Genomic DNA, 23489 nt, shown 5'->3' with positions numbered 1-23489 from the left:
TTACAGATGGTGCTCATACACACACACTTTCTTGTTTGGGAGAGCCTCAGTCTGAATAAAATCCTTAAGCAGGGGTTTACAGAGACGCTTGAGAGCGACAGTATGACCATGACATGGTATATGCTAAGGGAAATGGGCTTTGCTCACAAAAGAACTTTTTTTAGGGCAGGGCACTGGTCAGACTACTGATCATGACATCATTTACCCAAAGGAGGTGGCTGAGTGGTTGGGATGTGTACTCTGGCCTTGCATTTGTCAGCAAACCCTTTCTGGGAATGTTCTGGAAATCATGATCTATTTTCAGAAATTCTGCCTAAATCTGCAAGAGGTTTTTCAGGAGAAAAGTTAGTACATTTTTGTATTTCATCCTTGTAAAAACAAATTTTAAAATCTTTAATTCTTTTTATATCATCATTATGATGTCTTCCAATCATAATATTAGGGATTTGTGGTCAACTTGGTCATATATTAAAGTTGTGCTCTTTTTTTTTCAGGTTGGTTTGTTGGACCTCGAGCTCAATCAGCTGACAAAAGCTCTATTTCTGGCTTTAGTTGTTCTTTCTGTTGTTATGGTAACGTTACAGGGATTTGCAGGTCCATGGTACCGCAATCTTTTCCGATTCCTTCTTCTGTTTTCCTACATCATTCCCATAAGGTAGGTTTATGAATTAAAATAAGATACATATCTGATTTCATAACTTACGATTTTACTGGGAATTTTTTTTTCTCTGTGTGAAAGAAATGATCCAAACAAGGCTAAAGAGAAAGAGAGCAGGAAACCTGATGAATCTGAGGAGTCTTTCTGTAGAAATAGCATCTGAGGCATAGTTTTGTTAAAATAACCTAAGGATCTATACTTTTCCTGATGGATGTATTGATGATATAATTTTCAACAATTGGGATATATTTCTTGATAAAGCACAAATCAACCTGAGAGAATAATTTTTATTGATTACTAAAAAACATTTTATTCCCAGTGTTCTTGGATCTGTGTGTGTCATTCACATTTCAAAATTACCAGTATTTAAAGGAAAATCTGATATATCTTTCAAGTTAGATAAAAATGTTGAGTAAGGCAGTTTTTAAATGTGAACCATTTTTCAAAATGAGAACCTGTATAACTAGAGATCAGGATATAAATAATATCAGATGTCTGTTTATTTTGAAGACTAATATTTATAATGTAAACATTTACAAATCATTTTTATGTATTTATAAAGTGATTATCTTTAAAAAGATATCCTTAATATGTATACTTGAAATTTTCATATGAATAATTGAAAATTAATGAATCACAGATAAATTATGAATGTAGAGTAGCCATTATTTATAAAATAGAATGGAATAAAACAGGACATCTGAGACATGTCTTAATTTATATATGGGCTTTCCCTAAAGTTTCTCAAAAGGGTGACATCTTCATTCATAGAGTTCATAAATGGGAGTAACAGTCTATTACAGAGTCTGTATACTTTGTAGGTTCATTTGTGGTTACTGTGAGTCACTCCAACTGCTCTTGCTCACTCTTCTAGGTATGAGCACAGCCTCCTTTTGCAGCAGTGTTCCCATGGAGGCTCCCTGTGTGCAGTGCTTTTTACTGCTAGTGACACAGAGAAGATAAGACACATGCTAGCAGCTGTCATTTTTGTTACTAGAATCACTGCTCATGTGGAACTTCTTACTTCCTAATACTGACCCCTGAGCCTGCCATTTTACTCCAGTTCACAGGCCTCACCTAAAGTGGCCCAGCATGTCTTCTCTGCTCTTCCAGGATGCCACAACCATGCCAGCATTCCAGGCTTCTTTTTGCTTAGCTGTGCTCTCTCAGTGCTCTTGTGCCTGCAATTAGTCCTGCTTTGTCACTCAGAGTTTACCGGTTATCCCCTTTGGAGATGCCTTTAGTTCTGACCAGAAGCTCTACATCAGGCTGTCCAGTCAGCTTTTCAGTTCTGGGTGGGTCTCTGTCTTCCTTGTTGACTGTTTTTCTAGTCCACTAACTTCCAGGAGGATAGTCACCCTAGTTTGGTGCATTAGCTTTGTATCCTCGTGCCAGAGCCAGGTGGCATGGTATATAGGAAGTGAAATGCTTGTTAACTGGATTGACCTGCCCTACTCGGGGAAACTGAGCTTGTACAGATCATCATAGTTGTCATTCAGGCACATACATACTGAGTGCCACCAATGGGCTTTGGACAGTTGTCTTCGTCCCCAAAAGATCCACTGGTTAAGGGGCTTTAAACAAAGTGTTTCAGTAAAATCAGTTAACTGTTTTATTCAGCAGTCATGCCAGAATTTACTCAAATATGATTCTTGGACCAGTTCCAAGTTAGAATGCATTCAGCCTTAGTGCACATGTCTGGCCTCAGTCCCAAGCCCCTGCAACATCTCATTTCGTTCCACCAACTTCTTCCATTGGATATTCCTCCCAGGTGCCTCCTCCTCCTCTGTTCCCACAAGCGCAACCCTGATCTCCACTTTCACATTGCCCACTGTCATTGAAGAACGTAGGTTAGACAGTTGGTAGAGATCCATTTACTTAGGTTATGAAGTTCCCTGCTTTTCAGTTTCTCCCTAGTGGAAATGCCTGTTTCATGCTAAGCATGCTCCTATGACCTGGGCTGAGGCCAGGGCTGTAACCATCCCAGGTATGGCTGTAGCTGTATTTGCTTACAGGAGCACTTCCGTGGCTGAAGTAGATGTTCAGCCTGAGAACCTCTGCCAAAGGTGGTGGTTTAATTAATGTATTCCAATTTCCAAAGTACATTGATAGACATTTTAGAAGTATAACCTTTTGAGTTATGTTACAGTATTTACTCACTTTTATCAGAGTTTAATGATAAAGTGTTTTGGGGATTCTTCTAGAAATTGCTTTTAGAGCTGTGTAGCAGTGTATTTTTATTATTATTTGCACTGTGATTTGGTGCATAAAGTTTTATAAATGTTCTATGTTTAAAAATACATTAGAAGGATCTTGTCATTTTTGATACCATGTATCTTTTTTAAAAAAATCTTTTAATTACTAACAGTATAAAATCTGTGCCTCTGGTAATGTGTTTGTTCATTTCCTCTTGTCATTTCTCAATTTTAGCTTTCTATATTTTAAGGCTATCTTACAGGATGTTTACAGGTTGGAAATGGTTTTGTCTTTGTGGTGGATGAAAATTTCTTTTAAACCACAGGTAGCAATTGATTGATTGATTTGGTGTTTTTTTAATCCCATATCACAGTCTATTTTATATTTTTTATAATGTATTGATTTACTGTGTTTGCATTTCATATTTATTGTGATTAATTTGTATGTTACCTTTTTTGTTATTTTTTAAGTTCTGATTTTCTCCTATGAGCTTAGAAGTATTACTTTTTCTGTTCTTGTGGTTTCTCTAGAAAGCCCTGGGCCCTAGGCTTTTGGCATTACCCCAGTGGCAAAGGACACTTGTACTTAGGCACCCTGCATCTCTCTGACACAGTCTTCTTTGAAAGAGGAAGATGGGCTATGAACAATGTAAACATCATTTATAGAAGAATGCCCTTTGTGATGTTTGAATAAGACATGGAAATAAATTATTATTCACAGCCAATCGTACTGCATTTTATTTGTATGTAAAATGATAAGCAATGCATGATAGTTATGATAAGTGTTGTGGTCAGTAAATAGCAGCATTGCTGATGCACATGAATGTCCAGACAAATTCAGTACCCTTTCCTTTTTTCTAGTTAGAGATAGACATAAACATTTAAGCAAATAAAATATTTATATAGTGGCAAATTTTATTATTAAAATAAAGTAGGATATTGGGCCTGAGAGAACCTCTTGGTGCTCAGAAAAGAGGGATCTTCTGTGACTTAGTGATCATGGAGCTCTACCCTGTGTAATGAAGCCACCAGGAAAGGAAGGGAGGGCAGTTCTGGGCAGAGGAAGAGAATGTCCAAGATGGTAATTGACTAGCTGCTCAGTAACGCCTCAGTAACATGCTTCTCTGTCCCTTGCCCACAGTGACCTGTGCAAGACACCCACTCCTGTGTCTGTCCAGAGACCATCATCTTTCCCATCTTTGCTTAGAAATCCCAAAATTTGCCTTTTTTGCTTTTATTTTGTTGTTCTTCATTTTATTTGATTTGGGGCTGTTCTGGAATGTTGTGTGATGTTACTTTCCAGACTGCTTCGGATTTACAGAGTGAGAGGCTATTGGGAACTTTATTCCCTTTTTTCCTATTTATTATGCTTCTTAAAAACTATCTCTAATCACTGTGTTCTTTAGTAATATGACAGTATAAAGAGACTTGACTTTTTTTCTCCTGTATCCAAATAACAAGGAAAATTCATTATAGTTAGGAAATCTAGTATATGTTGTAAAGCATCGTTAAACTAAATTTCTACTGTTTTCATATTTGACTGACAATATAACCAGTAGTAAAAAGGAAAATGCCTGGGACCGGGGATTTAGCTCAGTGGTTCCACCACCTGCCTCACAAGCACAAGGTCCCGAGTTGAATCCCCAGTACCAAAAGAAAAAAAAGGAAAATGCCCAATAAGAAGAGAAGAAAATAAGTATTATCTATAATCTATCTCTAGCTAAATTCTGTGAAAGCTTTTAATTGTTTTTATAGACTTACAAATATATATGGATACATAACACAGGCATCCCCTTTTTAGTTTGTATATTCTTTTAAAATATGTTTACAAAATGAGGAAGATGCCAAGCTTTTCTAAAGGCTGTCTTGCTCTAGTTTTTCAGTGAGCAATTCTATATTTAACATGTTCAGTCAAGCATGCAGAGACCTACTAGATAGAATTATAACTGCATCTCTAGCCCCAAAATATCTCATGCCTGCTTCAACATAATACTTTACATTGTTTTTTACAATCTGAGAATGCAGCTGTACAGATTTAGCAGAAGGAGTAAGACCTATAAAATGTGAAAAATATGGGATGCTGACTTAGGGAATTAAGGCTTACATTTGATTAAAGCAAATTTATTTTGCTCTTGCCAGGTCTCCATAAAATATGGATAACAATACATTTTAGTGTTTGCTAAATATATTTTTGGATTTAATAAAGGGTAAGATTTTGCAAGGAATACAAGCCTGGAAAGTAAAATGCTTTCCCCTCTACTGTCCTCTGACTTTTAGAAGGCTTTTCAGATTTTCAAAATTTAGGCTATTTTATAAAAACTCCTCTGTGCAAAATAAAATAATTTTGAGTTACTTGATATAATGTACATTGTCTTTCAAAGGAAAAATTAAATGATTTAACTTTTATTTTTGTAATTCTAAAATGAATATGTTTCCTAAATCCTGTGCTTCTCTCAGAACAGAGAACAAACTATCAGAATTCTTTATAGTAGACATAAAGTCCCCTTAGGTTAGGGGGTTTTCTCTGTAGTTATTGCTACTTTTCGCCTTATGCTTTGAAGTGATGTGTAACACTCTAGTTGATAATCTAAAAATTGTCTTATCAGTACTGGGTCAAAAAGATGTTTACTCTCATGTAAGGCATACATGGCCAACAGTGGCAAAATATTGTTTGACCAAGTGGTAATTGTGTCTCTTTGGAGAAACACTTAGGAACCTCTTGTAGATACATTGTCTTTGCTTAAAGCACTAAAGTTGAAGGGATGCTTCTGTTGGTTGGGAGACAGTATTTGTCTTTCATTTCTCTTAGTAAAGCAGCCAAATTGATGGTGGTGATGGCAGGACTGGTTGTTATTAGTGAAATGCTCACAACAAATGGCCTGAAAGACAGCAAATGTCTAACTCAGAGCCTTGCTCATTCAGCACACTAAAGACTGGGCTATTAAAAATGTCAGGTAGCTCAGCCACAGTAATTTCTTCTAGAACTTTTCTGAAGTTTTACTGAAGAAAAATTCTTAGGAGCCTCATCAGATTATTTTTCAGATCTGGTACTCTTTTTGAGATATTTTATGGGATTTTACTAATGTACTCAATATCTTTCTACTTCATTTTCTAGGTGGAATGCTTAGTGAGGAATGCCTTTAGTTTCCTTAGACCGAGATATGATATTCAGGCATTGATTTGGGGGCAAATTTACAAATTGAAATCCAGATGGCAAAAGAAATCCAAACTGGGAGGGTTGGTCACTATTTGGAAAGTATACACTAAAGAGAGCCCAGGGGTGTGGCTGGACAATGTTTCGCTGAAGAGATAGATTATACCCATTAATCAAGGATCCATTTAAACATCTCAGCAGAAGCCCAGAATAGAGATGGGCTCATCCAGGAAAGATGAGTGGAGGAGCCTCTTGTATAGTGGTGTGGTCCTCCATGACAATACACTCAAGAACCACAGTTGTTGAGAATGTACCATCAAAAACCCTGCCAGCTTGGACTGAAAGGAACAGACCCAGGATGGAATGAGAAACCTGTCAGATTTCCAAAAATTCTACGCAGGAAACAGGCTGATAGACCTACGTGGCTACAGATGTGCCCTCTTCAAGAAAAGCAACAATAGGGCTGGGGATTTAGCTCAGTGGTTTAACCGCCTGCTGTGCAGGCGGAAGGACCCGAGTTCGATCCCTGGTACCAAAAAATAAATAAAAGAAAAGCAACAATAGAGCTGGGCATGGTGGCACATGCGTGTAGTCCCAGCACCCAGGAGGCTGAGGCAAGAGGATTGCCATGAGTTTGAGGCCAGCCTGGGCTACATAGTGAGTTCAGGGCTAGCCTGAACTACAAAGGGAAACCCTGCTCAAAAAAGCAAAAAAGAAAAGAAAAGCAACAATAGTCCTGAGGCAGAGTTGACACTGGCAGTGCAGAGGGCCATGGAGCTATGGACCTGAAGGACAGAGGATTAAGACACAAAGGATGATTCTATGTGCCTGAAACCTAATGGAATTTGCCCTGTTGTATTTCAGGCTTGCTTAAAACTATTGACCCCTTTATCCTTTCCAGTCTCTCCTTGTCCCCTCATTGTACTCCAGAGATGGATAACTTGTTTTGTAGTTTTATAGGTTCATAGACAGGAGTTTTGCCCGTACCTGGGGTAGATGATCTTGAGACTTGGGACTTCTTAGGTGATACCTATTAGATGAGATTTTTAGACTTAGTGTTGATACTATAATGGGGTGAGAGCTGCGATACTGGGGTGGAATAAATGTGTTCTGCATGTAAGCCATGTAAATTTTCACATTATAGGGGTTTAATTGCTGGGCCCCAAAACCTAGTGAATGTTATCTTTCTTGAAAAATTGAGTCTTTGCAGACTCCATCAATGCATTCATTATGGATTATAGGGAGCCCCAAGACCAGTGATAATTATATTTGTGAGGGGAGTAAGAATACACAAAGGAGAAGATAATATGGAGAAAGAGGCAGAAATTGGAAAGGGTACACCAAGGATTTGAGGCAGCCACCAGAAGGGAGAAGGGAGGCCTGGAATGGATTCTTACTGAGTCTCCAGAAGGAACCAACCCTGCCAAAACCTTAGTTTTGGACTTAGAGTTTCCAGAACTATGACCCAGATAATATTCTCTTGCTTTAAGCCACCCAGTTATGGCAGTTTTAGGAAACTCATGCGCCACATGAAGTCCTCTTTTCCAAAATGCTTTGTCATCTGCTTTTTGCTGTGAAAAATAGGATATGATACCACAAGGGTCCAGAGCTCTTGTTTTGTTAACAGTTCGGTTTGTTGATATTTAGAAAGATTTCCTTTATGCATTTTGTAGGTTGAATATCATGAGAGGTGGGTCCTTGCCTCCTACTGATTTCTCTCTCTCTCTTTTTTATAATTTCTCTCTTTTGAGTAGGTAGGCATTTAAGCCATTGATGTACTTATCATTATAGGTTGATGGCCTGGCAAATTGTTTCCCTTACTCACATCTGACTGTGTAATTCTGGAAAGATACCAAGTTAGGTCATTCAGTGTAATAGGTATTTGAATACCTACTGTGTGCTACATATAAATATGCTAGTTTGTATTCTTTCTGACAGTATAGCCCAGCCCATAGAGTCCCTGCAGTTTAATACATAACAGTTTCTTAGCTTTCCTCATTGTAGTCTTCTTACTTCCCTTTCCCTATCTTTTTTATCCACAAAAATAAAAATCATCTAAAATAGTGTTACTTCCAGGTGTGGTGGCACACAGTTATAATCCTAGCATTTGGGAGGCTGAGGCAGGAGGATCACCATGAGTTTGAGGCCAGCTTGAACTACATAGGAAGACCCTGTCTCAAAAAACCAATCAGTCAATCAGTCAGTCAATGTACTCACCTTCCCACCCCTCTAAACCCTCAAAATACAAAAAGCATTCCCCCCAAAATTCAATGATTTGTTTCATTTTTACATTGCTGGGGATGGAGTCCAGTGCCTCATCCATGCTAGAAAAATGCTGTACCATCAAGGTATACTTCCAGTTTCCAAAAGATAAAACTTGTTTTTTTCCTATAATGCATCTTTAAGTTGTTACTCAATATGGTTAATTCATGAACTCTCCCAATTAATTTTATATAAAGGTCCAAACTTTATTGATTCTACTTGTGGAGAGAATGCTGGGGAATAGGCAATTCATTTGAAGAAAAGAATAGTTCACTAGCAATTCTAACTAAAGTGCTCTTTTTTCCTGGTCTACTTTTTAAACTTGAAATGAAAAGGATTCTAAGATTATTTAGGGAAACAGTATGAGAAATTTATGTGACAAAACATCTTTTCTGTTTTTGAAGACATTGTAAATATGTCAGAATCAGTAAAAACTGATTAATCTTATTTTCATAATATTATGCTTTATCCCTTTCAGAGCTAAAATAACAGTAATTCAGTGTGTAATTTTGAACGTTCCTCATATTTTTTATTTTTCAGTACTGGGGATCGAACTCAGGACCTTGCTCTTACAAGGCAGGTGCGGTGTCACTGAGTTAAATCCCCAGAAGCTGTTCCCATTTTGTTGTTGTTCTTGTTGTTGTTAACTAGTACATACTACTGATACTAGTTTCACAGTCAACTCAGTGTACACATTGAAGATGGTATCTTTTATATTTTGTTTGTATAAACTCATAATAAGTTGTAGCATGATTTATATTGTCAATTTTCATATTATAAAAATATATTTTTGACTTGTGTTATAACTCATTTGTCTCACTTTTTTATTTTCACTATTTTTTATTTTATTTCTACAGCTCTGATATAAAATTTTAAAATTAATTTTTTTTTTTTTTTTTTTGGATACCAGGGATCAAACTCGGGTCCTTGCACTTTCAAGGCAGGCGACAGAACCACTGAGCTAAATCCCTGGCCCTTTAAAATTAATTTTATTGGTACATTTTAGATATACAATATAATGACATCATCATTGGAAATTTGCACCTTTACATAATCTCTCTTGGTTCTTATTTTTTCCCCCTTCCCCTGCCCTCCCTTCAACCCCTCCACCCCTCCCTATTTACAAAGACTTTGTTTCCATTTTTTCATTTTCTCATATTAATTCCATTCCCTTCCTTCCTTTCCCCTATTCCTCCTACTTCCCCTTCCCCTTTGCCCCTTTTCTTCCTAGTTCACATTATCTATTATACCTTTTAGCCCTTACTTACACTTTCAGTTTCTCACACCAGAGAGACAATGTGATATTTACGCGTTTTCAATTTATTTCACTTAAGAGTATGTTCCCAAGGTGCATACATTTACCTAGAAATGTCTCAAGTTTATCCTTCTTTTTCTTTTGTTTTTGATCTGCTTCTAGTAAGTTTGCCAACTTTTATAACCTTTTATTTTATTTTATTTTATTTTATTTATTTATTTAGTTTTGGTACCGGGGATCGAACTCCGGTCCTTGCACTTGTGCAGCAGGCGAGGAAACCACTGAGCTAAATCCCCGGCCCAAAGATTTTTTTATTCTTTTTTTTTTGGTACTGGGGATCGAACTCGGGTTCTTGCACTTGCAAGGCAGGTGGAGAAACCACTGAGCTAAATCTCCAGCCCTATAACCTTTTAGAAACACTCTTATCTTTATTGATTTTCTATACTATATATTATTTTCTGTTAATGTTACCTTTAGTTTTTCCTACTTTCTTTGGTTTGTACTTTTTCTAACTTCTTGAGATAGATACTTAATTGATTATATTTTAGAATTTTTTCTCTTTATGAATGAATATATATAGTGTGTATATGAAGGGGGGGGCGGGGAGAGAGGAGAGATTATACATTTCCCTGTAGGTACAATTTTGGTTTTATCCCAAAAAATCTAGAGGTTAATTTTTTTTTTTAAGTAAAGTGCAGATGAATTTAATTTCCAGTGTGATTTTTTTCTTTCACTCATGATTATTAAAAACTTATTTAATATACAAGCGTAGTTGAAATGTCTAATTATATCTTTGTTTATTTTAGCTTATTTGCCTTTTTGTAGGAAAATATACCTTTTTACCTTAAGATCTGTGGAATTTGTGAGACTGATTTTAGATTTCAGTGGTTTGGTTGTTTAGTGGTACTGGGGATAAAACTCAGGACCTTGGGCTTGCAAGGCAGGCACGGTGCCACTGAGCTAAATCCCCGGCCTCTAGATTTCAATATTTAACCTAGTTTTTAAATCATCATATATACACTTGAAAGCAGCTGAGATTCTGACTGCAGTGTTCCTTGTGTGTGATTAAGTCAAAACTCTCTGTCTTCCTTTTTGGTTTTCTCTTCCTACATAGGTATTTTTCCCCTTCCTTGTCTAACAGTTGCTAACCCTAGTGTTAAAATCTCCCATCAGTATTTCAGAAAATCCTTGTGACTGCACATTATTGAAATTAAATTTTTTGTGGCTTTAGGATTAAATGCATACAAATTTCAGTTGTTACCTATTCCTGGTAATTAACCATTTTCTCTTAATAAAATGACTTCTTGTATCTTACTGAAGCTTGTTGCATTACATTCTTTCTTTGTGTCAATATGGCAATTACACCAGCTGTCTTTAATTTACTTGATAAATCTTTTTCCATCTTTTTGCTTTCAGTTTCTCTGTATATTTATTGTTGTGTCTCTTGTGATTAGCATAAAGTTTAATTTTTATCTACTCTAATAAGGTTTTACTGGAGTATTTAGTGCATATACAATTACTATAATACTGTCACAGTTTTAGTTTAAATCTCCTATTTTATTTTCTGCTTTCACAATAACTTATTTATTATGTTTCTCTTTTCTTGCCATTTTGTGTATTATTTTTCGCCCGGTTAGCTTTTTTCTCTAGTACTTTGGAGTTTATATAAGAAGTTTCTGTGCTGTTTTTGTATTTATTTTATGCTGGTCTTTATTGAGAATGCTCTGATTTTTCTTTGTTTTCTTCTTGAAAAATTGTTTTATTGGTCTAGAATTCTAGGTTGTTACATTTCTTTTGGTTTCCATTACCATTCAGCAGGCACTTTTAAGTCATTTACTTTTTTTGGCTTCGTACCCCATTCAGCTTGTTTTACATCTTTTCTTTATTGTTGATGTTTTGTACTTTACTGTGTCTAGATATGATTTCTCTTTTTATATAATGCTTAGGATTCATTGGGCTCCTTGATTCAGATAGCCTTCATTCTAGAAAATTCTCTATTATCATCCCTTCAGATGCTGCACCTGTACCATTCTGTCTCCTTTTCTTTTTGGGATATTAGTTGATCATTAGTTGTTCTTACCATATGTTTTGTTTCTCTTACTCTTTTGTAATTTCTACCTTTTTTGGCTCCATGATTCATTCCATATCAGTCATACTGGCCTGTTTTCCAAGTTACTAATTCCATTTGTATCTATGTCTATTCAGCTATTAAACTAATTCATTTCTTCAATAATTGATTTTTTGGTTCAAAATTCTATTTTGCCTTTATTACATTATTTTATTTTAGTAGTTTCCTGTTCCACACAAATATTATTCTAATACCGTATTTCGTATGCATCCAGTTGTTCCATGGTCTGAACCTGTTACTTGTAATGTCTGATACCTTCGTTTTTCTATTGAATTTTCTTATTCTGGCCCTTTTTCATGGTGCCTTTCTTTGTTGTGTTCTGGATAATGGTGGTGGTGGTTGTGTTGGTAGGCTTTTTCATATTTGAGAAAATAATTATAGAAATCTGTTCAGATTAAAGATGAAGGTGCATTAGATTCCACACTTGCTTCCCCTGTGTACTTTGAGGCCCTCCTTGCCTTGGGGTATATATCCAAGATTAAAAATTAGAGTCACTGAATTATTTAGGAAATGTGAACCTGACTTCAGCTCCACATGAAAGCTTACTTGGCTTCTTGTTCCCCCTTAATCTGAGGGTGTTGTCTTTCATGATTCCAATTTACTGTGAGAGAAAGGGGGTTTTCTTGTTTGCTTTGCTTTGCTTACCTCTGACCTTCTGATGGTTCTGGACTTTCATTTTTGCTTCCTTTCTTAGGTGGGCAGTTGAAAAGAAAGCTCTAATTTATGGGGATTGTCATGAGATCTCAGAGTAGGGGAGATTTTTTTGATCACTTATCCTTCATTATTGCTATTTTCCCTTTGGATTTAGCCCAGAAATTCCTCACTGCCTAGTAAGTGCTTTATTACTCTTAGGATTTTAAAAAAACATTTCATAAAATAGTTTTATTATTTTCCACTGGGAATATTGGCTCAAATAAAAGAGCTTGTCATTCCCCAAGATCACAGACCTTTCCTGGGGTGTTTATGTAAAAGAAGTATACAAATTTGAATAAAAATTTCTGAGTAACTTCCATGGCAGTAATTTCCAAGGCAATTTTTTTTTTTTTTTTTTTTTTTGAGACAGGGCCTCCCTATGTAATTCAGCCTTGAACTCACTGTGTAGCCCAGGCTGGCCTCAAACTCATGGCAGTCCTCCTGCCTTAGCCTATAGAATGCTGGGATTACAAACATGCATCACCGTGCCCAGCTACAAGTCAAAAATTTTAAGGTTCCAAATATGACATGCTTCATCTTTGAGTATACAGGAAACTTTCTGTTAAAGACAAAGTTACAGCTATAACAGAAAATATGGAAAATGCAAACTTTTTAAAAAGTCACCTGATAAACTATGGTATATGTGATGAATACTGTCCATTAGCAAAAGGAAATGAACTACTGATATATGTAACAACTTGATCATTGTCTTAGTTCACTTATACTGCTGTAAAAAAATGCACAAGACTGGGTAGTTTATGCAGAACAGAAATTTATTTCCCACAGTTCTGGAGGCTGGGAAGTCCAAGATCAGTGTGCCAGTAGATTCGTTGTCTGTTTAGGGTTACTCTCTACTTTCAAAATGCCACCTTTTGATGTATCCTTTGGAGAAGATGAACACTGTGTTCTGACATATAGTGGAAGGCAGAGAGGCACACAGCAGAAAGAGCGTCAACTAGGCCCCCTCATACCCTTTGATAAGCACCCATACATGAGGATTATGCCTTCAGAGCCTACTCACTTTTGAAGGCCTCACCACTTAATCCTGTTTCATTGAGAACCAGATTCAACATGAAATTTAGAGAGGAAGCAAACACTCAAACCATAGCAGGCATCATGCTGAGTGTAAAAAGTTATCTCCAAATATTCGATACCATATGATTACTTCATATAGCGTTCTTCAATTTATAAAATTGTCATGACAGAATGAATCAGTTTCCACCAGTAGGTGCTAAAAGGATATGACAATGGAGGGATCACCTGAGGGCATGTCCTCAGATGATTGATGTTATGGCTCCATGAGTCCGTTCCTAGCATAGTGAAATTAACAATGCCTATAAAGGCATATTTGGGTGAAGCCCAAATAAAATCTGAGTTTAGTTGTTGTGCCAGTCAGTTCCCTGCTTTAATAGATGTGTGATGGCTCTCTCTTCTATTCTTGGAACTTCTTGTGAATTCTAAATTATTTTTAAAATAAAAAGTTTTAACAATTCAGAACTACCACAATTGATCCATGAGACTTAGTACATAGCTTAGTAGTGATGGCAAACTTATGGCACGTGTGCCACAGCAGCCTGTTTGCATTATTTGAAGCTCTGTTACTGTGTTTTCCATTTAATGTATGAGTTGTTTTTCTGAACTGAAACCTTAGTTTCAGGTTTAATTGCAGCATTGGCACTTTGCAATAAATAAGTGGATCCTGGGTTGCAGTTTGGGTACTCAGTCTCTAAAAGGTTCACTGTCACTGGCTTAGAGGCTAAGTTTTCAGGCTCTGGGTGGTTTTATGAGTTAGTGTCTTAGGAATTTGCATTCTTGTGTCAATACCTTCTGTTGTGTCCTAGGGTGGGACTCTTAAGCTGCCTACCTTTAGTTTTCTCAGATCTTTTTTTATGGGATAAAGCTGTTCAGCGGTCCTCTTTTACAGTTTCACTTCCTGCAGTTTCACTTAACCATTTTCAGAAAATAATAAGTGTTATATTTTGAGACATTTGTGTAACTTTTAGTACAGTATATTGGTATAATTACTATTTTATTGTTATTGTTAATATTTTATTGTGCCTAATTTATAAATTAAATGTTATTATGTATATATAGGAAAAAACATAATATACATAAAGTTTGGTACTAACCACAGTTTCAGGCTATCCACAGATCCCCACTGAGAATCTTAAAGTGTGTCCCCCAAGTTCTAAGGGGTATGGCTGTACATAAAATAACACACAAAGAACATGCTTTTATTCCCTCTTACCCTTTGTCCATTGGCTCGTTATATTCATTTTCTTGTGTCAGTCTGTGTTGGATTTTAATGCATATAAAAATTTATATGCTACTATATTAACTGTCTCATTTGCCTTTTAATTTAGTTATGGAATTTTTTTATGTAAAAGATCTATAGGTACAGTTCCTAAATTACTTGAGTATAAGCCAGTAGGGAAGTTTATCAGTGTGCCAAACAGGTACCAGGAAGCCCAAAAGCAATTTGCCTTGAGCATGGCTAGAGCATGGAGCTCATAGTGCCCTTAGGAATTTGTTTTCCGTCTGTGGACACTGCCTTCCTCTCAGTATCATTTCAGATGGTACTACAGGCTTCAGATTCTCACTCAGTCATATAAAAATGATTACTTCCTTTCAACTAGCTCTGGAGAAGTTCTGCAAATGCACCTACCCTCCCCAGAACTGCTCACTGTTGGTTGTACTGGGTGTGAATTAATTGACTAATCTTGAAACCCTTGCCCATCCTTCAGAGGGAGTAGTGTATCTACACCTGTGACCAACAATAAGGATCCTGGCTACCTTCTAGTCCTCTCCTTCCCTGAGGTGTGTTCTTGCTTCTGTCCCCTCGGCCTAGTTAGCTTCGATATTAATATTTTAACACAGCTACCACCAGCTTGATTTGGGTGGTTTTTCTTTATCTTTGCCATGTCTTCATGCATGCACTTTGGGACACATTTAAGGTGTATCTCTTAAATTATATTAATTAATATGTCTTTGTTTTTTATCTAAAAGAAGAGCTAATCTTTTCTTAGGAATATTTATTCCCCTCACAATATTGATATGAAGTGTTGGCCACACACCTGTATTCTTGTGTGCATGTGTTTATATATGTGTGACATATATTCTAACAATATGTATGTTTTTATATATTACATGTATATTCTGTGTCATATCAGTGTGTGTTTATATACATGTGATGTAGAGCAAGAGTGTATTTTATGACATGTTTATTCTGTATAACAACAGAATGTCTTTATATACATGTGATGTGTATACTGTATAGCAAGTATATATGTATGGGACATGTATATTCCATATAGCAACAGTATGTGTGTTTACTTGCATGTATATTCTGTATAGCAACAGTGTGTGTTTACATACACATTTTTTCCATAATGTTGTGATACGCAATATGGTATCAGAGATTGAACTCAGGTCCTTGTGCTTGCGCAGCAGGCAGCAAAACCACTGAGCTAAATCCCCAGCCCCCTCAATATGTTTTATCTTTCAAGTTATTTGAAAATTATAAACTGTTTTAAAACTTACTACTTTGAGAATTTTATCAAATGCGTACTCCAACCTTGATTTCTTCAGTTATCAGTTGTTAAGATTTATATCTAGATTTTCCCCTAAAGTTTTATGCTATTATGGACTGAGCTTTTGGAAACTAGCATGCTATTAAGCGATGGGGTCTGGTCAGAGAAAGTAGGTCTCCTTCCTTGGCTCCTCCCTTGATTCTCTCTGCTTCTTGTCTACCATGCCCTTCTGCCGCACTGCCCTGCCTTAGTACCAGGTAACTATGGAGTGAAACCTCTGCAAACTGCGAGCCAAACTAAACTTCTCCTTCTTTAAGTTGTGGGTGTTGGGTATTGTGTCCTAGCAATGTAAAAGTGACTAAAACATCATTCAAGAACCAGCTTGTGACCACTCTTAATTCAGACTGCATAATTTAATATTCATTTACTTTTTTCTTTTTTGTACTTCCTAATATTTGCTCATTCAACCTGAATTCATATACTCATATATGTAGTTATTTCCTTTTAATAGTAAAATCTTTTTGGAAAGTAATTTTGGTGGTTCTTTCAGGTTGGTACCTATGTTTGCTTAACTGTTTGTCATATACAGTACATATTTTGGTGCTCGCCTTTCCCATTCTTGAGTTTCTAATTTTGGTTCATTCTGAATCAGTCAGAGTACTCCTTCAAATAGTGTCCTCAGAATCAGCTAGGAAATGAAACTACATTTATTTCCAAAGTCCAGTCACAGGCCACTCTGCAAACTATCCAGGCTAGTGCACATGAAAGCCAGAAACAATCTTGAATGCTAGAGAACTTTTCAAGTACTCTATATCCTGTGATCAGTAAAAGTAGGTTGGCATCAGCCTAGGCAGAAACTGAATTTGGCATTGGCTGAAAACTCTCATGAATTGGCACTATCTCCTGACTCACTGGAATGCATTGGGTCCTCAGAATTCCACAGGCAGTCCCAGGTGCTTGGTCCTGGGGCAAACCCACTGCCTAGGGAGCCATTGCCCTGCTTGTCTGTGGCTTGGCCATCTTGAACATGGATGCTCCATTTACTTTTACTAATTTATTTCAAACACTCAGTACTCCCACACTTGGATAGAAACTTCAAATATGATGTAAAATTTTATTTATAGGCTTTTTTGTGCCTTAGAACCCATGACTACATTTGTTTAGCCTTATATCTGTTACAAGCCAAGTAGAACTCGTAACATATTGGGGATGCTTCCACCTTTTTGCAGTTACATTATGTATGTAGTGTATCAGTGTATGCATGATTGATACACCTGATATGCCTTCTGAATTCTGAGCTTTGCTATCCACTGCCCCTTTAAATGCTTGTACAAAGATACTCCTTCCACCTGTCCTTCCCATCACAGCTCAGGGTCGGTCTTTTCTGTAGAAACTTTGTTGGTGGTTAAGACCAGTAATCAACTTCTGATGTCACTGGAGTAATTTGCAGTCACCTTTATGCATCACTGCTAGTCTTTATCATTACTTGCCTAGTACATGGCATTTGAGGCCCGGAAAGAATAAATCTGAGATCATGAGGGCTAGCACGAATAATAATTAGGAATCAGTATAAATCATGTCTATTATCAAGCCTATAGAGTTCTATTATCTTTGCTTCCTCTCCAGATTCATAGAAGGCAGTTGTAGAAAAATTTAGGAGGTTGGGTTGGCAGGAGTTCATGACAACTTGGATATAGATGTAAAAGGAAAAGGGAACCTAGAATACTTGCTGATGTCTGGCTGGAGCAATGGTGGATCTTGATCACTTGAGAATGGAAAATTTTCTCCTCATGGAGGAGGTATAAATTTGCTTTGTTTTCATTTTGATTTACCAGGAAAGAGAGGAAGTGGATGTGTTATCTTCTGCTGTGCACATGTTCATTTAAAGGTGTTTGATCCATCTAAGGTCAGGTGACCTGTAGACAGCAGTGTGTGTGAGTGCAAAGCTCACAAGGAGACTAACTGGTCCTTGAGATTCAAGCATTGTCTTCACATAGTTATACTAGGCAGTTCACTCAGTGAAATGTCTTCATGCCATCTGCTGCCAACCATAGTGCATTGTGAAGAATGGACACTGCTTGGAAATTTTCAGATAAAATGCATCTATGTCCTTTCTGAGTTAATATTTATAGAAAAAGGTCTTTGAATACTTTTGAGAAAACTTCTGATTAAAATTATTTTTTTGTTTTGCTCAGATTAGAATTTCCATGTGAATTATTTCAGGTAGATTTGTTCCCTGAGGAGAATTGCCTGCATTTCTCAGATGGGCTGTGAGAACTGAGCTCACCTGGCAGTGATAAGTACAGTACAGAGGTTTAATTGTAACAAATTAGAGCTTAAATATAGGAGCATCCTGGGGCTCAGGGGGGTCATAGCATTTATTTTAGGAAAATGCACTTCAGATTTATTCAGAGTCCAAGTTAGCTCCTGAAAATATTTTGGTAGTTGAAGGATTAGGTTGTTTGGATAATAAGAGCTATCATTCTTGGGTTGTAAAACTTACCTCATACTTTTCTTACTGTAGCAGAAAGACTCATACATGTTCCTATTTGTAACATCCCTGAACACACTATTTATTCAAGATAATTCATTTCCAGTTTCTTACTATATAGTGATAAAAGTCACAATTGCCTCCTGGTTTAGTTAGCCATCTGAAATACAAATAATTTCCACTGTCCTGGGATAAGTCTATTAATAACAGTTTAATAGTTCCTAAATCAGCAATACAGTGAATTTAAAATGTATCTATCATCTATTACCATGTAATTTGTTTTTGTAATCCTTTGCAAAACAGTAGGTTTAGTATCTGTGTTTTCATGATGCTTTACAGTTAGATGGAAATTTGGGTTTTGAAATTGTATAAAATAGGGCATTTCTGAAACATTCAGTGCAATGATGATAATTACTGTGCCAACTTTAGCATTTGAAATTTGAGCATCGTAGATACTTTTAACATTAAATACAAAATTACTTCCTGAGCATTTGATCAGATATATAATATGAATCATAGTTCATGTGAACAAGCTATTCCTTGTGTAGCAGTATTGTCTTAATTGAGGAAAGATATATTTTACTAAGTGATTTTTCACTGGTAAACTGTGAACTTGTGTTCTGGGGTCATTCTTTTTACTATAACCCCCAAGGATGCTCTCTCTCCTCTTTTCTCCTAGTAGCTACTGCTACTAGCCCCAGTGGTAATTATTTATAATATGATGTTCCATAAAATAATACATTCCTGTAACTCTTGAACAACAGAAATTGTTTTATTAAACCATAAATTGCGCATGAAGAAGCAGCTTGTAGATACTTCTTTGGTTTCCACTACCCTGAGCCCAGTGGCAGGTCATACCTTACTCTGTAGGCTGACATTTTCCAAAATAATATAATTAGAATCCAAAAGAATACAACACATGGAGAAACTGTAATGTTTCCATAGTACAGATCCTTGAGCCACAGAATAAGAGATATCAAAGCTAGGTGTCCGATCCCCTGCTATGCCTCTCCTCTTCTCTGTGCTTACTCAAACTGGCTGCCTCACCTGCCTTTGTCCATCCCAATTGGGTGCGTTTGTTTCATCCAAGCAACCTTTGGCCTTTATTTTTCTGCTTCACGGTGACTCCTTCAAAGCCCTAATCAAAGCAGCCTACATAAAAAAATTTTTTTTCCTTCTTCAAATCTCCAGTGTTTTAAACCCATACTTAGCAGTCTTAAGACTTCACAGCCATTGGCAGGGACATCTCTCATGTTTCTTGAGGCTTTCTTGTACTGTGGGACTGTACTTAAGTTTCAGAGATTGACTCTTCATTTCTGACAGAGAAGTTTCTTGTAGCACAAGTATGATGGTAGACACTGAGGCACAGAGATTTGTCTAGCATACAGGTATAGTGGCTCTGGGTCGAAGACCCACACAACCTGGACTAGCATGACCCCAGGAAGCCAGAAAGCCACAGACCCTTCCTAGAGCATCATATTGAATCACCTTTACTTTGTGTTTATTGTCTGTCATTAGTTTGTTTCACTATTCTGACAGAATTATGAGTAGCCGAAAGATACTGGCTTGAAAGGTATATGCATTAATTAGCACTTAATGGATTTTCCTTTCAACTAGTATACATAGTTCATATCATTTTAAAATGGGAACTGTATGGATAGAAGAATCAAATTATTGTTTAATGTTCTTTAACTTACAGATTTTCTTTACTGACCAATTCCTAAAGATTATTTTTCAAGTGTATGTTTATTAATAGGTTGAACCACATGAATTATCATTTTGGTGGGTCAGAATTGATTGGCCTTTAGCAGTATCACACCATGATTTAGGTACATCCTATCCGCTTTTTTCTTGATAGAGTTAAATTAGACTTTAACTTATTTGGTTGGTAAATGGGAAGAGCTGTGCTGTTAGGGTGGAATTTTAATGTATCTTCTTATATAGCCACATTTTAGTTAAAACCTCGAAGGCCCATTTAGAGGCCATCTATTCTAGTTCCATAGTTCCAGACAGAATTGTCCTAGGTATAGTGTCCAACATGTGTTTAAAATTGCAGTCTTGCTATATTGCTTTAACCAAAAAAACTTGAGAACATAGTAACACATTCCTTTGTATTTATCCTATCATATCTTGTTCTTGTGTTCTACAATTTAGTACCTGGAACACAGGAGGCATTCAGTTAATAATGGTAAAACAAGTGGATAAAGATCTCTTGCACATATTTATTCGCAGTAATCACTACTTGATTTCCTTAAATGTGTGTACTCTCTCCTTTGCTCCCCATAGTACTTTGTACTTTAGTAGGGCACTTAAAACTGCCTCTTTTTATTCCATCTAGTGTCACAAATTCAGCTGAAAGGAAGTTAACCATGTCATTGTAATTTGCAAACATTATCTGGGGTATAAAAGCATTGGCTGACTTAAATGTCCACAAATTCATTTATTTTAAAGTCTGAAACTAATATTATCTATTATTTATTTCCCTGAAAATTAAAGAATACATGTAAATATGTTCACATGTAACCATGAGCCTGAACATAGTCACATGTCATTATTTTCCTGTAGTGTTCTTATATCTCATTATGATGATTTTACTTGGCAGTTTGCGTGTAAACTTGGACATGGGCAAAGCAGCATATGGATGGATGATCATGAAAGATGAGAACATTCCTGGTACAGTTGTTCGGACCAGCACCATACCAGAGGAACTGGGCCGCCTGGTATACTTACTGACAGACAAAACAGGTACTGTTCCCAGTCTGTGTTTGCTATTGAATGTACCAGATAACATCAAATCAAAAATAATCCTGGTTGTGCATGGACACATCTGTGTAGATGTGTATTTGTGGGTGTTCATAACAGAATGTTACATTCATATTTAGAATTTTCCAGACTCCACCCTTGATATACTTGTTCATACAGGCTAATCTTCTTAATATGTATATGTGTATAGTATTCCCAGAGCTAGCAAAATCTTCTTGGGACTTTAAGTGACATTTTTCTACTGTGAATTTTCTACAATCTTACAGGGTTTTTTCCAATTGCCTTTATAATATCTCTCTAGTAGCTTCTTAGTGCAAAAAGTACATGTTTTTAATTATAGAATTATACTTGTGAGTTATAAGAAAACAATTAAGATATGTGAATTGCTATTTTAACAGTAACATTCTCCTAATGATTTCACTACAAACTGTCCCACCCTATAGCTCTCTACCTAAAATTCTATTTATCTTTATTTGAAACTTTTTGTTTTTGCCATCACTCTTACCATCCCATAACAGGATAAATAAAAGATAAATAGATTCTACCATAAGTTGTTTATAATAAAATCACATATGAAGGTTAATATTCCTCCATTTATTGATTCATGATTTAAATTCCTAGTAATTATTAGTGAATTACAGGTTAGAAAAACACATAATGTGATAAAATATGGCTCAGAATTCAACACTGATTTTAATAGTTAATATTAGAAAAATTCTTACTATAGCCAGGAAGAAGACAGAGAAATCTGCTCATAACTCCATTCATTACTTAACATTTGTTATGGAAGCACTCATCATTATAGTAAAATAAGAAATAGAAAGACAGTGTAAAACTAAAGGAAGAACAAATATTTATAAAGATGACATGAGCCACAGAAGTCAACTGATGACTACTAAACTAAGAAAACAATTAAGTGGCAGTTTACAGATTAAAATACCAAAACAGCCCCATTAAGCATAAGTAGAGAATACACTGGAGAATAAAGGTTCCATTCACAGGAATTTATGTACCTGTAAAACATGTGGGCATTAACCTGATCACTTAGAAGAGCAGGTATGGAAAAATGACCATACATTGCTAAGAAATATAATAGAAGACTTAAATTAGAAATTCAGTTTTTTAAAGTACATGTTCGTTTTGGGGAATTGGTACATGTACATTTCTTTACCTTCTTCTCCCTTTCTTCCCTCCCCGGTCTCTTTTCCCATCTTTAAGAGTCTACCTGCCAGTTTCCTATCATCTCTCTTATTTTATTGGTTCATTTATTTATATTTTAGCTTTCTCATATAAGAGAAAACACATGATCTTTAACTTTCTGAGTCTGGCACATTTTGCTTAGCATAACAATCTCAAGTTCCATCCATTTCCCTACAAATGACATGATTTCATTCTTCTTTATGGCTGAGTAATATTCCATTGTCTACATATACCACATTTTCTTTATCCATTCATCTGGTGATGGGTATCTAGATTGTTTTGAGAGCTTAGCTATGGTGAACTGTACTGCTATAAATATGGGTATGCATGTGTCACTATAGTACAACGTCTTAAACTCTTTTAGGGGAGATAAGCTGAGTCAAATGGGGTTTCTATTTTTAAGTTTTTTCAGGAATTTCCATAATAATTGTATTAGTTTACATATGAAAAAACAGTATAGAAGGATTCCTTCTCACACTCCCCTGTCCTTGTCAGAATTCACTGTTTTGTGTGGTTTTGATGATAACCATTCTCACTGGGTGTCTTATTCACTTTCTCATTGCTAGGACAAAATATCAGATACTCACAATTTAAAGAAGAAGAAGTTTTTAAGGCCCACGTTTTCACAAGTTTCAGTCTATGGTTAGACAGCCCCAAGGCAGAAGGACTTGGCAGAGGGTCATAGAGGAAGAAAACTGTTCACATCATGGCAGCCAGGAAGCAGAGAGCAGGAAAGGAGGAACTGGGAAAAGAGGTATACTCTTCCAGGTTACACTCCTAGTGACCACTCTCTTCTAAACAGACCCACCTCCTAACAGCAAGTCAGCTATATCACCCACTTGATTCAGTTACCTTTAAAAAGCCCCGAATATAAGCGCGTGAGTCCTTTGGGGGACATTCTCCATCCAAACCATAACATTAAGATAAGGTGTAACCTCTGCATTGTTTTGACGTGTGTTTCTCTAATGACTAAAGATGCTGAGGGCTGGGGATTTAGCTTAGTGGTTCCGCCACCTGCCTCGCAAGCACAAGGTCCCAAGGTCCCCGAGTTTGATCCCTGGTACTGGAAAGAAAAGAGAGAGAGAGAGAGAGGGAGGGAGGGAGGGAGGGAGAGAGAGAGAGAGAAAAGAAGGAAGATGCTGAATGGTTTTTCATATACT

At 36.4% G+C, this 23489-nt stretch overlaps 1 protein-coding gene across 8 annotated transcripts in view; it reads left to right on the top strand.

Annotated features, from left to right (window-relative positions):
• The window catches only part of Atp9b (ATPase phospholipid transporting 9B), a 305926-nt gene that overhangs the window by 177610 nt on the left and 104827 nt on the right, over positions 1–23489 (top strand). For all 8 annotated transcript variants that reach the window (XM_087188815.1, XM_087188837.1, XM_087188832.1 and 5 more), the window contains exons 12-13: positions 495–655; positions 20969–21111. In XM_087188815.1, the coding sequence (XP_087044941.1) occupies positions 495–655; positions 20969–21111 (304 nt within the window). The remainder of the gene's footprint in view (positions 1–494; positions 656–20968; positions 21112–23489) is intronic.

Source organism: Heterocephalus glaber, unplaced genomic scaffold (assembly GCF_053883595.1).
Source record: "Heterocephalus glaber isolate CG9 unplaced genomic scaffold, H.glaber_assembly_v1.0 deba00000331, whole genome shotgun sequence".
Classification (NCBI taxonomy): domain Eukaryota; kingdom Metazoa; phylum Chordata; class Mammalia; order Rodentia; family Bathyergidae; genus Heterocephalus; species Heterocephalus glaber.
Note: the sequence above shows the minus strand (reverse complement) of the source record. Positions and strands in the feature narration are given on the sequence as shown.